General features: G+C 42.9%; 1 protein-coding gene across 1 annotated transcript in view; it reads right to left on the reverse strand.

The window, feature by feature from the left end:
- Positions 1–1476: 1476 nt before the first annotated feature.
- LOC103368102 (nuclear factor 1 B-type) overlaps positions 1477–15500 on the reverse strand; it is a 71451-nt gene continuing 57427 nt past the window's right edge. Inside the window, exons 9-11 of the mRNA XM_008296354.1 lie at positions 14740–14883; positions 10767–10855; positions 1477–7739 (exon numbers count right to left, since the gene is read on the reverse strand). Coding sequence (XP_008294576.1) covers positions 7607–7739; positions 10767–10855; positions 14740–14883 — 366 coding nt within the window. The 3' untranslated portion in view covers positions 1477–7606. The remainder of the gene's footprint in view (positions 7740–10766; positions 10856–14739; positions 14884–15500) is intronic.

The raw sequence follows: 15500 nt of genomic DNA on the forward strand, positions 1-15500 counted from the left end.
ATGTCTTGGGAAGGTGTGGGGCTATTTTGTGCCACCATAACAGCTTCAATGCACCGTGGCTTCGATCCTCTAAGTCTTGTAAACTCTACTGGAGGGATCGATCGTTGTTCCTCCACAAGATATTGCTTCATTTGGTGTTTTGATGATGGTAGTGATGAAGAGCATTAACACGTTGGTCCAAAATATCTCATAAGTGTTCAACTGGGCACTACGAAGGCCAGAACATATGATTCATTGGATTCTCTTCAGTGACCTCTTGTGCCCTGTGAGACTGGGACATTGTTACCACTGCCATCAGGGTTGGGATGCTTCATCATAGAATAACACAGCATGACAGAGCCACCACATCCCCTCATCGTAGGGGTCAAGGGGTCAGGTTTTACATAGATGTCCAATAGAGCCCCAACATCTGGGTGACGTCCAAGTTGGTGTGGCTGGATTTATATTATCTGAAGCAGCGCGACTCTGACTGCACCTCATCATTTGTATTTCTTTAAACCAATCACATATTTGAGGGACTTAAACCTAGGACGCAGTGACGGTGTACCCTCAAAACAGTGATGGAGAATGGTTTTGGTGGAATGTTGTCAACAAAGGACTGTCATTAAAAGGACATCTTCACCTTGAAAAAAAAACCTCCAGTGTGGTAGGTTGTGGAAAAGAGGGTTTTGAAAGTGGTAACATGTAGCACCAAGCAACGTTAGCATGAATTTGGAGCCACCTAATGAATGTAAATCCAATATTTACTTCTCTTTTAGCTGTATTTTGGTTTCTGTCATCTCCAGAGACAACTAGCTGGTTCCTTCAGCTGCTAAAGAACCAACTGGTTAGTAACCTCGTCGTGTGTGGTGCAGAGTTAACATACAGTGATCGGATCGGTTGTCGTTTCCGGTCGTGAAGGGAACTTTGGAAACTGTAGATAGCGGAAGGGGAGGATAAAGCTGCAGTGAATACGTGGCCGACAGCAGGCTACATTCAGACAGTCAGACTAGGGGAGCATTACTGGATATATGTTGGTTTGTTGTCGCCCTCAGAAACAGTAGATCAGGCTCAAATTCCCTTTATATGTATATAAACACTGATTTCCATCTACTGTTTTTTAAGGGTAGCAAGGTTTCATACATACCCCTATTACCTTAACCCAGGGGTGTCCAATCCTGATCCTGGAGGGCCACAGTCCTGCATGTTGTAGATGTTTCCCTCTTCCAACACACCTGATTCAAATGATCAGCTCATCATCAAGCTCTGATAACGATCATTTGAATCAGGTGTGTTGGAAGAGAGAAACATCTAAAACATGCAGGACTGTGGCCCTCGAGGACCAGGACTGGACACCCCTGCTTTAACCCTTAATATAGAACCAACATTTCAGTGTATTTTGTGTTCCCCTGTAGTTTTCTTTGTGTCCCAATCATCTAAAATCAATGTGCATCAACTGTAAGCAAACAAACACAAGGAAGAGCCACAATCGTCAAGTCATTTTTGTAGCATAGCTCATTTTATTGTTTAAACAGTTTTGCATAGGAAATATATCCACTTCCAGTAATTGACTGCAGTAAAAACAGCTGCTAGCAGTATAGGCTGGATATAACAGTAACAATCACAAAAAGTTGAGCCTTTATTTACACTGATTTTAATCTTGTGGCAATTTTAGCCCCTGCACCAAATGTAACCAGCTTGAAGGCGTCGCCTAATGCTTGGCGTTTCTAAAATCAATAAAAAGAAGGGATATCAAGGCCTTCGCTATACAGTTCACAATGGACACCTGTGGCTCCTAAACTGTAAATGAAAAGATAAAAAAAAAAAAACGAAAAAAAAAAAAGGTTTCCAAAAGTCCTCTAAAACGTACATTCAGATACATACATAGACCTTTTGCACACACTTGCAGTGTAACTACGATCACTACTGGAGACTGTTTACATATTGTTTTTGTTGGTGTTGTTGTTGTTGTTCGTTTTATATATATATATATAATTCCACCATGATTCCTAAAAGTAGAGTAAAAAAAAAAAAATGTGTGCGCAGAGGGAAGTAAAAGTGCCACAAGACCCAAAAAGAAATCAGCCCTGCAGAGAGAAAAAACGGTGACTAATCTTAAGAAAAGACATTATTTCATCCTTTTATCCACTGCGCTCCACGTAGCACTGACCCTCCCGCCCCCCAGCTTCCCCCCATCTCTCAGGAACAAAAAAATAAAATAAAAATAAAGAAAAAGAAGGAACATCTCCTATCAGATTTTTTTTTTTTTTTGAACAAGTTGGGCATTGTGTGCTGACAGAATTAGAAAATTAATAAGTCACAAAAAAAAAAACATCCAAGAAGTAATAAAGAGCATATTTCCAGATGAGTTTGCCACATTCTGCTCTGTGTGTGATGCTGTTTTTTTTTTTCTTTTTCTTTTCTTTCTTGTCACATAGGAAAGTAAGTCTATCACATTTTACAATTATATACAACAGACACTTGGACAGCGTGAACAGGCACTGCATTGCTATCTTTTTGTCTCCTTTTGGTGAATGTTACATCCTGTAAAAATGCTGGTTTTCATGTTTTATAACAACCTGATGCCAAGTGACTAGCAGCTAGCCAAAGTATGGAAGATGTGTATTGCTCATGTAGGATGAAAATGAAGATTGAATGTTTTCCCTTCCATGTAAACGCCCTCTCAGTCCTCGACAGAATGCGTGACATTCAGCTAAAAAAGGAACAATCACACATATTGCATGAGTGCCACAGGTCCTCCTTTGCATAAAAAGTCCTGTTATGATCGGTGGAGTAATACTTTCTTAAAATAAGGGGGGGCTCTTGAAGCTGCTGATGGGTTGAACACTGTTTTTTTTTCAAAATAAAAGTCTCAAGAGCTTTCTGACAGGCTACATTCACACCCTGTGAAGCGATAGAAAGACCACGCCCAAATAAAATAAAAAAAAACACCTTAACGGGAACCCTCCTCCCAAGCACCTGAAGGTAATGAATGACTGGAGGGTTTTCTAAAGTACACCAGGCTTTGACAGCATGTGGAAAGTGCAAAATGAGTGATGCCTGGATGCTTTTATTTTTTTAGAGAGCGTCGACTTTAGACAGCTCAGCCGAATTGTACATACATGGCGAGACGTAGCACCAATCATCATGCAACAATTTCCCATAAGAAACCAAAATAAAAAAAAAGAAAGAAATCATGTGACAGATTCATCGCGGACGTTTGTCACTGCAGATTTTACCCTGCTTCTCACGTAAGGTCAGGTGCAATCTGGGGCCTTTTAGTTTTTTAATTTTCCCACACTGGTTTAAGCGACGTCACTTCCCAGCTGCTACGAGAAAACACACTCACACCGCCATCTTGTTGGACAAGAATTCACACCCGAAATTTATAAAAAAAAAAAAAAAAGAGCGATAAATCACATCACACTCGCTATGGCCACACTAATGAAAGAACAACAATTCAAATATTCATCATAAGGTGTTTCCCAAATGGAAATATCTAAGCACTAACCAGAAATAATAATAATATTAATAATAAAAAAAAAAGCCTTCATTGTTGTTGTTTTTTTTTTTTTTATATCTATGGATCTGTATAGAATAACCCCCCCTTTACAAACAGGAATACAACACCTTTTAGATTCTACTAATCAGGGAAATCTGGAGAGTTCTAACTCAAATCCAGCCTCTGAAACAAATAAAAAAATCCCCAATTTTTTTTTTCCTAAAATGGAATTGACTCATTTTTCCCCCAGAAATGAAGATTTACAAAGAACTCCCCAGAAAGTTTACAGTGTACAAACTCCTGTCCTACGGCAGGCATCGTTTTGTTTTTTTTTTTTGTCGTTTTTTTCTATTTTTTTTCCTCAATAGAAAGACCCTCATCTTCTCTCGTTGTGTAGTGTCAGAGGCACTCTTATCACACATCCGGCGCACAAATTCACCCACGTACAACACACGCGCATGCACACTCAAGCTGCCAAAGCAGAGTTCAACCCCACAGACTACTGCTATCGACGCGATCAGGATATTTACCTTTATGTACAGTCTCCTATTTCAAATAAACACCAAACTGGCACAGTGACCCTGACACTTTTTTTTTTTCGTTTTTTTTGATCTCGCACACATCCACACACAAACACACTTGGGGACAATGCACTTCAGTGGGGTCTCCAATGGCCAAAGGCTGCAAAGCACTTATAGTTTTTTTTTTTTCCTTGTAAAAGAAAAAAAGAAAAAAAATCAACAACAAGAAAAAAAAAAAAGACAGAACAGTGCACATAGAACGGGGTGACTTTTTCAGTTTTTTTTCTGCATAAGAGTTCTGGGTGAAGGCGGAGAGATTGAGCTTGACTTGAGGATTACTCTTAATGATTTCTGCTCCCTCTGCTTTTTGCTGGAGAGCCCTCGGTAGGACCACCTCTAAGACGGAAACTTCTTCTTCTTTCGCGATTGTTAGGGAAAGAGTGCAAAAGGTGTCACAGCAGCATGGGATGGCGCCGCTCTTACTTCCTGTTTGTTTTCTTAACATTAAAAGTGGTGCATGATTGGTATAAATAATGCCCTGTAATACGCCTGAGAGAGATTTAGTTCTGAACACTGTACGGGAGAGAGAAGATGATTGCCTATGTGCTATTTAAGTGCTATACTTTACTTCTAGTGGGTTCTATTTAAGCTTCTACTGGGCGTGAAGTTAGAAAACACATTCTTCTGCGGTCCAATATTTGACGTACTCTACGGGAGGGGGTGGGGTGGGGGGGGCTCCGCTGGGGATTGACATACAGTATGTGCATATCGTATATACATTTATACAAATCTACTACTTATAAAATACTTTCTAAAGGCTTGCCCGAGCCTGTCTGGAGCTGATTTGGACAGGTCTCACTAGCATTAGTCGGTGTGTGATTGTTGCGCAGGTCGCAGGCCACTTCACTGATGTGTTTTAAGGCATCTACTTGGGAATTGCATTCGGCGACATCGAGAATATCACGGCGTACGATTGGACGAAGAGAGCGCGCGCTCGGCTCCGGAGGGGATCTAACGGGATTCTACGCGAGAAACATGATTCCTTAAAATGATTGTCGCGCTCAAGTCAAGCCGTCTCTCCTGTGAACGAAAAATAAAATGAAATAAAAACAAAATAAATGAGCTCCTTCAAGACGCTAGCACCCCAGGTGGAAAGTTGAAAGTAAGAGTCACAGTAGACCAATCAGTGACTTTGCAGCCGTAGAAAGACCAAGGGTGCATTTTTTGAAACCAAGAAAAATACCACCCCTCCCCCGAAAACTTCCCGAATTCATAATACACTGGAACATGTCTCACCGTCATTCGGTAGGCCTGTACGCTAGAGAGAATAAAACCAAACAAAAAAATAAGAGAAAAAAAAAAAAAAAAGACCTTGTCTTACACTGCATAGAAAGCAGTCCCCACTTTGGTCAATAAAAAAGGAAAACACCCACAACAACAACAACATCATCAACAACAACAACGACAAACAACGATATCAACAAAATAAATGCATTACAATATTGTCTATCTCCAAACTAGCCTCTAATAATTGACGCATCTATAAGCACTACCTACATAGGCAAAACTTGGTATTGCATAATTTTCATAATTCTGAATTCCACCCTCCACAATAGTAGCTGGAAGATGAACAAAATGAGCATTGAAAAGAAAAAAAAATAAAGAAAACAAAAGATGACAGGTTATTAGAAAAACCACCAAAAATACTGGAAAAAAAAAACAAAACAAAAAAAAAAAAAATGCTGGTTGATTACAAACTTTAAAACGGCAACTATACACAGCCTTGATATGCAATGTAACTGTGAGATAGAGTAGTACATGAAGTTAAAAATCAACAATTCATTCAGAGTACAAAACAATTCTTATCATAAAAATGTTAATTTTTTTTTTCTATAATGATAAATGCAGCAAAAACAAGTGTAGTGATGTCTCTATATTCAAAGGCAAGGCACGTAATGTGGACTATATGTCATCGTGCAAATTAAGAGTACTGGAGAGATTTTCCTTGTATAAATACGTCTGGACTGGAGAGGCAATGGCTGTGAACATGCCGTGCACAATTCTAGATTTCAGGGATTTGCCACCACCTGGATTCGCAATTTCCGTTTTACAACCTCTTCCATTTTAGAGTTGCACAAAGTGTAGCTTTACCCAGAAGCTCACGCTACATTTGCATGAATAGTAATTTTCCTTGAATTAACACTTCCATAATTTCTTTTCTTTTTTTTGTAAACATAAGCTTTACAAGCTGATGGCCAAATGCATATGCTCTTGATCTTATCGTGAACATTTAAAAAAACAAACAAAATAATGTCTCTTTAACACACTATGTGCGTCCCATTTCTTTACTTATGTTCGGTTATTTTTTATTTTTTTTAAATTCCCCCAAAATAAATACAAAAAAATCTCCCCACATTGATGGGAAGGGCTCAAAATAAGTGCTGGTTTTGCTCAGCGCTGCACAGGTAGCTCAATGCTTGCCTTCAACTGCCTTTCACGCTCGATGTTTTTCTCATGCGAGGAGACGGATATGTGACTGAAATCAAATTCAAATGTTTCCTTAAACATTTTTACCCATAAAACATTTAATATTTATCCCCCTTCCTTTAGAGTCTTAGGGCTGACAGACTGATAGCTTCCCTTCAACAATTCAATTGCACTTGCCTCTGTCGCGATTTTCTTATTCTCCGTCTTTTTCTTTTTTTCAAAAAATAAAAATTCTCCTTTTGTAAAGGAGTTGCAAATTCTTTTACGAGGGGTCCAATCTCAAGCCTAGCATTTAGTGTTTTTTGAAAACTGCATCAAGAGTTCTCAACTCTTACCATAAGTGTTTACATTAATTCTTAAAGTAAGTAGCAGTAAAGAATAAAACAAAAAGTCAACACATCTTCTGAACAAAGAGTCGTATCACAGTAAACTGAAATCAAACGGAAGAAGAAACACTCTGAATTCACATGTTTTTTTGTTCCTATGGTGTACACAGTGAATCGTTTGATGCGGGAAAAGCCTCTTTTCAAGAGGTCTGTGTTGGAGAGCTTAGAGTCTCTGAGCCATCCACCAGGCAGGTGTCACTATGCAGACCCCCTCACTTGTGTCTGTGTCTGTGTGTGTGTGTGTGTGTAAATCTAGGTTTTACATCTTCCTCCAACATGGAAAAATAGTAGGAATTGCCGCTAAGAGACTAGAGTGTCATGCAATAAAACATTAAGGCGTCTATACATCACAGTATTTGAATGGATTGAAAAGTTCTGCAAACACAACAACTGACTGGTGGGTGGTGGGTGAGCGGGCGGGCGAGGAGACAGCAGACCTGAAGCTTCTTCTTCTTTTTTTCTTTCCTCTGAACCAACCCTCGTCTTCACTTCAGGGCCGGTGTCCGTCATCGGGAGGGACGGGAGTTGGAGGTTTTTTTTCAGGGGTGGGGATGTGGAAGAGGGTGAGATGGGGGTTGGGGGGTAATGCAGGGAGAGGGGTTTATGCAGCACCTGCTGCTTTGCTGGTTTCATCCATGGCTGCGGACACCTGTAGTGCTAGCTCTGCACCATCAACACCCCCAACCGCCCATCCACCCCGGGGGCGGGGGGGTCATCCGGCCTCTGCGTGTTCAGTTCCCTGTCTCGGCGGGGACCAGGGGCTCACCAATGATGTTTATGCTGTAGTTCTGGTGGACATTTGTTGGCAGAATCGGAGTCCCGTTCGACACTTGGAATGGAACTAAGCTCGCCCAGGTACCAGGACTGCAGAGAGAGAGAGGGGGGGGACAAAAAAAAGACAGAAAGAGAGGGGAAAAGGGGCAATTAATCAAACCGTCTTTGTGCAATCAAACCTCACTAACGACCCTCATTTCTTTTTAGTTCAGGCTAGCTTGTCGATCTGAGGTGACTCCACATCGTGCGAGCGGGCCGTGACGCGGGCCCTCCTCTGTGCATTGACGGCGGTATAGAAAAGCGCGAGTGTGATTGGGTGGCGGTGAAGAGTGGGGGGAGGTTGCGAGGGGTAAAAAAAAAAAAGAAAAAGTGTGGGGGTCCCTACACAAAGCTGTCCCATCCCTATTCATCTCACGCTAATGGCAAAACAACACAGTGATTGTTCCTGGGGAGCAACGGTGCTAACTGAAAACGCGAGCGGGAACAAACAGCATGTTGTTCCCGAGGGGTGCTGCGCTATGTAGATGTCAGATAATTAGCCCCCCTCTCTCTCTCTCCCTCCCTCACCCCTTTTTCTTCCCCCCACAGGCCCCCAGTGTGCACTCATCTAACAACCTCCCACCTCTCGCATCACTAACGTATACCTGCGCCGGTAACAACCTGTCCGATTCACGAGGAACTGTTGCAGCAGCTAGAAAAGCCCCACGCATGGAGAGGAAAAAAGAGCAGCAAAAGGAAGGGAAAAAGTAGAAATGGGGAAGATGGATGAGAGTTGTTTTCAAGGGAGACAAAACCTCTAAAAGTCTGATGCTGCTGCTTTGCGGAGGTGAAACACAGACTTCATTCTTTGCTTCACTGAGAGACAACAGTGTCTGCGTTCATGAAAGCGTCTCATCAAGCCGTCTGCCTTCCCTATAAATCACCAGTCGCTGCTCTTTTGCTTCACATTCAATTCGCCCCCCAGAACAGAGATGTGCACGACACAAAGGCAAACATCACTCAAGTTTTTAAGGTTTCAGTGCGCAAAGTGTTAAAAAAAAAAAAAACTTCAAGGCTAATCCTCTGGAGCAGTTTTTTTTTTCTTTCTCTTCTCCCTCCTCCCTCCTCTGTCCAACCCGTCCTCATGCTATCCTCCTGCCTTCTTCCCTCCCCTCCTTCTCTCTTTCACCCTGCCAAAAATCATCGGACAGGAAACGGGGGATTAAGTTTTTCCTACCTTGCTGAACAAAGAGCGCACAGAGCGGGCAAGGGCTGCAGCTTTCTCTTTTTCCTGTTCTTTCTTCCTCCCTCCCTCCTTCCTTTCTTTCTTTCTTCCATCTCTCCCTGTTTCTCTTTCCTTATGAAACTCCTCTCAGGTACATTAGGAAGGACCACACAGCTACAAAAAAGGGGCAGTCGCCGGCTTTTTCTCTTTTCTGTTCGGATCGGTTTTAATCTTGTTAGAATCGACGGCTGTCAGTCCCATAAGCTAAACAGGGTTTTTATGTAAAGAATACTTTCTGATCGGCCTTATTAGTACTCAAGAGAACAAACTGTGCAGGTATTTTGCCTCCTGCGGCGTTTTAATCATTAGAAACAATCTCATCCGGGGAGGATTCTGGGCATCCTCTCCACGCAAGTTGTCGCTTTGCCAGTGGAGGCTTTCGGGCCCTCCATGTTTCCTTAGGTAACCTTCAAGATGGCCTCCCTCTGCCCTGTCCAGCTCCCAAACCTCGCTAATTCTACTCCCCGCGAGCACAGCCCGGGCATACAGCGTGCTTCGTTTAAGGATTAGCTCCCTAAATTAGATTATCTAATGGCATCTTAATGGATTGCTGACCCATTTCCTGCACAATGGCAACATGCGAGTCTGGCAGCTTTTTAATTTGGGGGGCTAGCACTGAAGAGGCATGGCGGAGCGCTCCATTTAAAGGGCAAGCAGAGATAAAAGAGAACCGATTCCATCTATACGTTGGGCGCAAATAATCCATCAAAGGGGAACGGAGATAACGCAATTTACCGTCCCGTCCTTAGAACAAAATAAACTAAACTGCGTCGGGATCTATTTTGTCTGTACTGTACGCGGCGGGAGGAGGAGGAGGAGGAGGAGGCCGGAGTGGAAAAAGAGACCTCAATCTGCTGCAGGGGACATTTTTCTCTGCTACCTCTACTGGCCTATTAGGAGGCCTGTTGAAGGGGGGGTTCTGCTGTGTGCGTTTGTGTTTGTAAAAAAACTTTTTTGTAACTTGGAGCGAGCGCAAAATGACCTGCACACACACACACACTCACACACACTCACATGGATACTCCACATATCCAGGGAAAAGGGGAAAGGGGAGACGTAACAGGAAAAGGCTTAGCTCAGCTTGCTCGCTCTAGCATGGTGGAATGGTTCAGGTTTTTCTCCCCAGAGGAAAGGGGAGGTGGAGGGGGAGATACAGTATGGGAAGCGAGGAGGAGGAGGAGGAGGAGGCGTCTGTAGCTTTAAGTTAAAGAGAGTAAAGCATGACTCGAGCATACAGTCAAACAAAGCAAAGCCTGTTTGAAAGCGGTGGGCGAATTAACCTCACATGGCTACAAATGTGACCTGGAATGACTTTTTTATTCGCCTTCATTTGTTGTAATTAGTTGAGTCGGGGAAATATTGTGTCTCCGAGAGGATGGCTACGTTTGGTTTTGCGCTATTTGTCATCTTGCAGGTTAAGAATAACATCAGAGGAATAAAGTAGGGACACGTTAGAGCTAAATCTACTTCATTGGATTTTTACAAATCACCGGGAAACACTCAAAGCAAGAAAAAGAGACGAAGGCAGAGGAAAGGAGGGGGAAGAAAACACGACAGAGACACAAGGAAATGTGTGTTTTTATCAAACAAATGCATGACCTCGTGTTAAAAAGTCCAAAAGGTTAACATGTGTGACAGACTCTTTAACTGCAGCGCTAACAGCTACTGAGCTAATCATTACATTTATATGTGATTATATCAGTGAGACGCTTCTGTGAGGCGAGGAGTGTGCAATCAAGAGAAATCATACATTATATCAATGATGTTCATTTTAAGGCTGTGTGTGTGTGTGTGTGTGTGTGTGTGTGTTGTGGGAGAGACAGAGAGACGGCATGAAAGAATGAAAAGGTTACCTTTGCCAAGTAATCCCCAAAGTGTCGTCAGTGGCACTGGGGCCATAATGCCTGCCGTTTTGAGTCACGCTCCAGTCACACTTCCTCAGCTGTCAATTGAAACCTAGCAGTCAGATCACTGGGCCAAGACAACTTCCACTTCAGATTACACTACAACTCAACACTGTATACACACATGCATGCAGAAGAAGCCTATTGCAGGAGAAATTAAATCAAATCCTAGCTGTTACTGAGAATATGAAAATTGAGCTTTCATTACTTGTTGGGGGGGAAAAATAGCAGTAAAATCAAAGCTATGGATAAGAACAAGACATGAAAGAAAAAAGGGCATGCAGTCACAGTTAGTGGTAACGGCTAACCTGGAAGCAAAAAAACAAACAAAAAACAAACGCAGTTAGTCAGTTAGAAGATGTGAGTGGCATCATATAGGTGGTTCACATGTGAGCAGTCACTACTGTTTACCTGAAGCCATGCAATCCACTGGATGCATGCACCCTGTCGATAATGATGGCTTCGCTCTAAGTGCACTTTCAGATTCAGGGGTGGAGTACGCATGCCCTCGAGCATGCAGACTTTTTTCATTAGCTAACTGTTTTTATTGATTAGGGGGTCACAATTACAATGAAGTTACAGCACACACACACACACACACACATACACACACACGCATACACACAAATACGCGCGCACTAACCCCTTTTTCCCCCGTTTTAAGACATGCCAACCTTACATACAGATTACAAATTACTGCAACAAAAAAGCCACACACAAACTGTGTCTCCTTTGCATGCATTATGCGAGCGCACGTGTCGGCAATCCAGCTGAGAGCTATCTCTGCCAATACCAACCTAACCTTGCCCTGTGGTCAACACATTCATTTAGTAATGCATCAGGATAAAACTGCACTGTTAGCACTCTGCGTGCAGTGGCAGACGTTTTGCAGAGGCTCTTAAGAGGGATTTAATCAGATATACGCATACGCTGAATATTCAAAGCCATTTGCAGCGGTCAAGAAATGTGTTCTTTTTCCTCCGAGCACCTGGATGAACACATCAGGGGACGATGATGGTTTCCTACTTAAGCCACACTTAAATTCAGGCGATGTGTTTTTGTTATGTTCCTTCATATTTTTTCTTTCCCCCCCTGGAACAAATGGGAAGTAGAACCAGTTAGTCTGGAGTGATGCAATAGCCCTCATTTGGTTCCAGTTCAGTTTATCATCTGATCAAACGCTTCGACCGGCTGCTTAATAAAGCTGAATGGGAAACAATGCAAACTTGTTCCATTCAGCGTGTTTTTCTCAGTGTTTGTCGAAGGTTGGGAGACTAAACCCCCACGCTGTTCCCGCACTCCGCAGCCTGACAATAGCTTGGAGAGAATGTGCGGGTTGGGCCAGACGCTCGGTGCCACCGCTCCTCGAGGGGCTCGCCATCTGTCCGCTGGCACCGGCACATCGGAGCAGCTCGGGCAGCGGGGAAAAAGGGGGACGGAGCCGGGGAACGTTAGCAAACAGATGCGGGCAGATTGTGGATTAGGATCCTTCCTTAGATAATACCAAATGACATCTGATCACGGATCTTTCCCTGCGGAATGCTAGATGGTGGCATTCCCTGGAGGGGTTAACCAAGGCGAGAGATGAATGGAGGGTTTTCACACATTCGCTGCCTGGGATTCGTAGAGCAGGTGTGGGAGCGTGTGGTGGTGTTGTTTTGTTTTGTTTTTTCATTTTTGAAGCCCCTCTGTGTGTGTGATTGTGTGTGTGTGTGTGTGTGTCCAGGGACTTGCATTTTAATGGTGCCACATTTTAAAATCCTCTAAGAAGGAGGTTGTTTTAAACTTTACTGCCAACTTACAATTAAGGCTCTTTGATGGCGATAAAATGTGAGATGATATAAATATCAACCGTTCTTTCGTACAGTTCAAATGAGGTCTGTGTGTGTGTGTGTGTGTGTGTGTGCTATGGCACTCGAGCGATTTCCAAAAAGCCTCCGTCAAACAGCTCCAACGCCGACCACATTTAAAAACTCTCCGCTCTCGTTGTGTGCGATTTGCTTTTCTTTTCCGACCGAGCGTGGCGACAAACGGCTGCAGCTAAACAAGCGAAAGTGTCAATAAAGCCTGGCGGACCCCCGCACAATAAACACATCATTGCCAGATGAGAACAATGACAGAGTATTTGGTGAAAGTGTTCGGTCCTGAGGGACTTGGCTCGGTGTCTGTGCGCGCTCGGCGAGGCCAGATCCCAGGCCGTTAAATCATACCACAGAAAACAAAAACAACTGTGACAAGCAGAAGCATGATGAATCAATGTGAGGACTGTTTAGAGTTCCTTAAGCTGACAAGAACACTCATTCATCGGGATAGAGCATGTAATAACCTTCTGGAAAGGTGTCATTGTTGCGCTTACGAATCTTTCATTCTTTGTGTTTTCTGATTTTTTTTTCCGAGGGCTTCTCGATAATTTATTCTCGACAGTGTAATGGGATCACGAAAAGATGTTTTAGGATAATTAGGATTATCAAATAAAACTAGCTTTCATATTATATTACATTTATTATATTACCCGACTGTATTTCTTCTTCGTCGGAGGAGGATATTTATCTATCTGGCTGATTCACAGTGCACTTCAAAAAATCTGGAACAAAAAAAGGCCTTATAGCCTCTGGGAGCAAAGCTTTGGCCAAAATTCAGCAGCTCATGCAGCTACGCTCAGACTGCTGCTGTCTTGTGTAGTCACTTTGTGCCCCACTGAAAGAAGTAGCAGGGCTACTAGAAAATGTGCAAGACAAACTGCGCGACATCAGCCAAGTGAATCCTCCCTCTCCTCCTCCCTCTGCTCCCGAGTGGAATAAAAGCATCCCACGTCTGCTGACAAACATTCCCCCCTTTTTCTTTTTTTTTTTTGCCTTTTCTGATTTTGGGAAATTTGGGAGAAAGAAAAGCAGAAAAGAAAAAAAAAAAAAAAGACAGAAAGAGGAGCGAGGAAACAGAGGCCAGCTTTGTCATTTCTACTAAACACACACACAGGAGAGAGAGAGAAAAAAAAAGAAAAAGTGAGCTGAGGAGAAACCCAGCGATCATTATGTAGCTGCGTGCAGATGCATTCAATTAGTTGTGGTTGGAAAAGCCTTGGCCTCAGACCAGCGCTTTCAATAAGACGGGGTGGGGGAGAGCACTCTCTCTCTCGTCCGACAACACCGCAACACTCCTAACCTCGCAGACGCACACAAACACACACAGACACACACACACACACACACACACGGGGGGCTACCACATCTGTCCGAGGACGTTCCTCGGACCTCTTGCGGGGGAAACCGAGCGACGCCAGCGCTGCATATTCAGCGTGTATACGGTAAATGAGGGCGATGTGGTATGTGTGTGTGTCTAAAGTAATGTGTGGAGGAAGCAGCACTTTACACCCTCAAAGGCACCCACGTGTCCCATCCATCTTCTGAGTAGTGGCCGCACAATGGCGGCGGCGGCGACCCTTCGCCTTCGTGTCTTTCTTTAACGTGACCTCAGGAAGTAGACGCCTTTTTCTACTGTGGAATGTTTTTATCAGTGTTTTTTTGCTATGAATAATACAAATCATTTACTGGGAATATCGTGCAAACTTCTCCAGTCGGTAGGATTTAAATAAGATTGAACTATCACTAGGACTTGCTATCTTTAGCGTGCTAAGCCTCGAAACTATTGCAAACTTTTTTTTTTTCAGTTAATGCTACGCTCGACCTGCGCCTATCGCCCCTCTGATCTTCTGAAGCGCTCTGATCTAACTGTTTAATGCTTCCTGCAAATCAATTTCAGAGTGCGACCGGGTTTTGCAGAGGGCAGGGATTTCACATTTGATGTGTGTGTGTGTGTGTGTGTTGGGGGGGCAGACAGGGGCCGGGTGGAGGGGGCAGGGGGGCAGAAAATGAAAGGAATAAGAGGAGCAGGTGAGCTGAGTGCTGAAGGGGGGAAACCTCACCTGTTGCTGGTGGAGGAAGGCGGGATCTCGAGGGCTCAGGCCTACAAAACGATTAGCCGTTGGGGTGCCAGGGGCTGAGTAGCCTGGGTAACATGCCATCACAAAAAAAAACACAGAAACACACGCTCGCATTACAATTAGCATCTGGGGGATTTGACATGTAGCTGTAGGAGCACTGTAACTTATCAGAGTAATATTTCAATATTGGTATAAAGATAAATTCCCACAAACACTCTTTTCCCCTCTTGTTGTAATGCTTACGTGAAATAATTATGTCTTTATGTACATTTTAACTTGCTAACGTTAAATATAATGACAGTACAAACTAACACCAGCTCAAAAAAAATCCTGTTTTTGCTTTTCGCCAAGTTACAGAAGATGATTTTCAGTCTGGTGTTTGATTTTAATGATGTCTTTAATTATTTTATTTTTAAAATCAACTAAATTAGTCCCTTCTATCAGAGCTACAAACTACAAAAGCAGCAAGAATTTTCAACTTTGCAACCGTCCTTGAACTAAACTTTCAGTTTTGTTGGGAAAAACTACAAAATCTCAGCTTAAAATAGGGAAATCGCTTTATCTTACACATCTCATTTAAATAAATTGTTCGCACTAACCAGATTCTGCAAAAACAACAAATATGGCGCTTGTTGTAACAACTGAGAAGCCATGAGTGACTCAGCTGCAACCGGATGTACAGAAAAATATAGAAACAAACAAAAATGCTAATTATCTTTATTATATCCAATGCATTTTTTTTA

The sequence above is a fragment of the Stegastes partitus genome, unplaced genomic scaffold (assembly GCF_000690725.1).
Source record: "Stegastes partitus isolate 25-593 unplaced genomic scaffold, Stegastes_partitus-1.0.2 Scaffold1123, whole genome shotgun sequence".
NCBI lineage: Eukaryota > Metazoa > Chordata > Actinopteri > Pomacentridae > Stegastes > Stegastes partitus.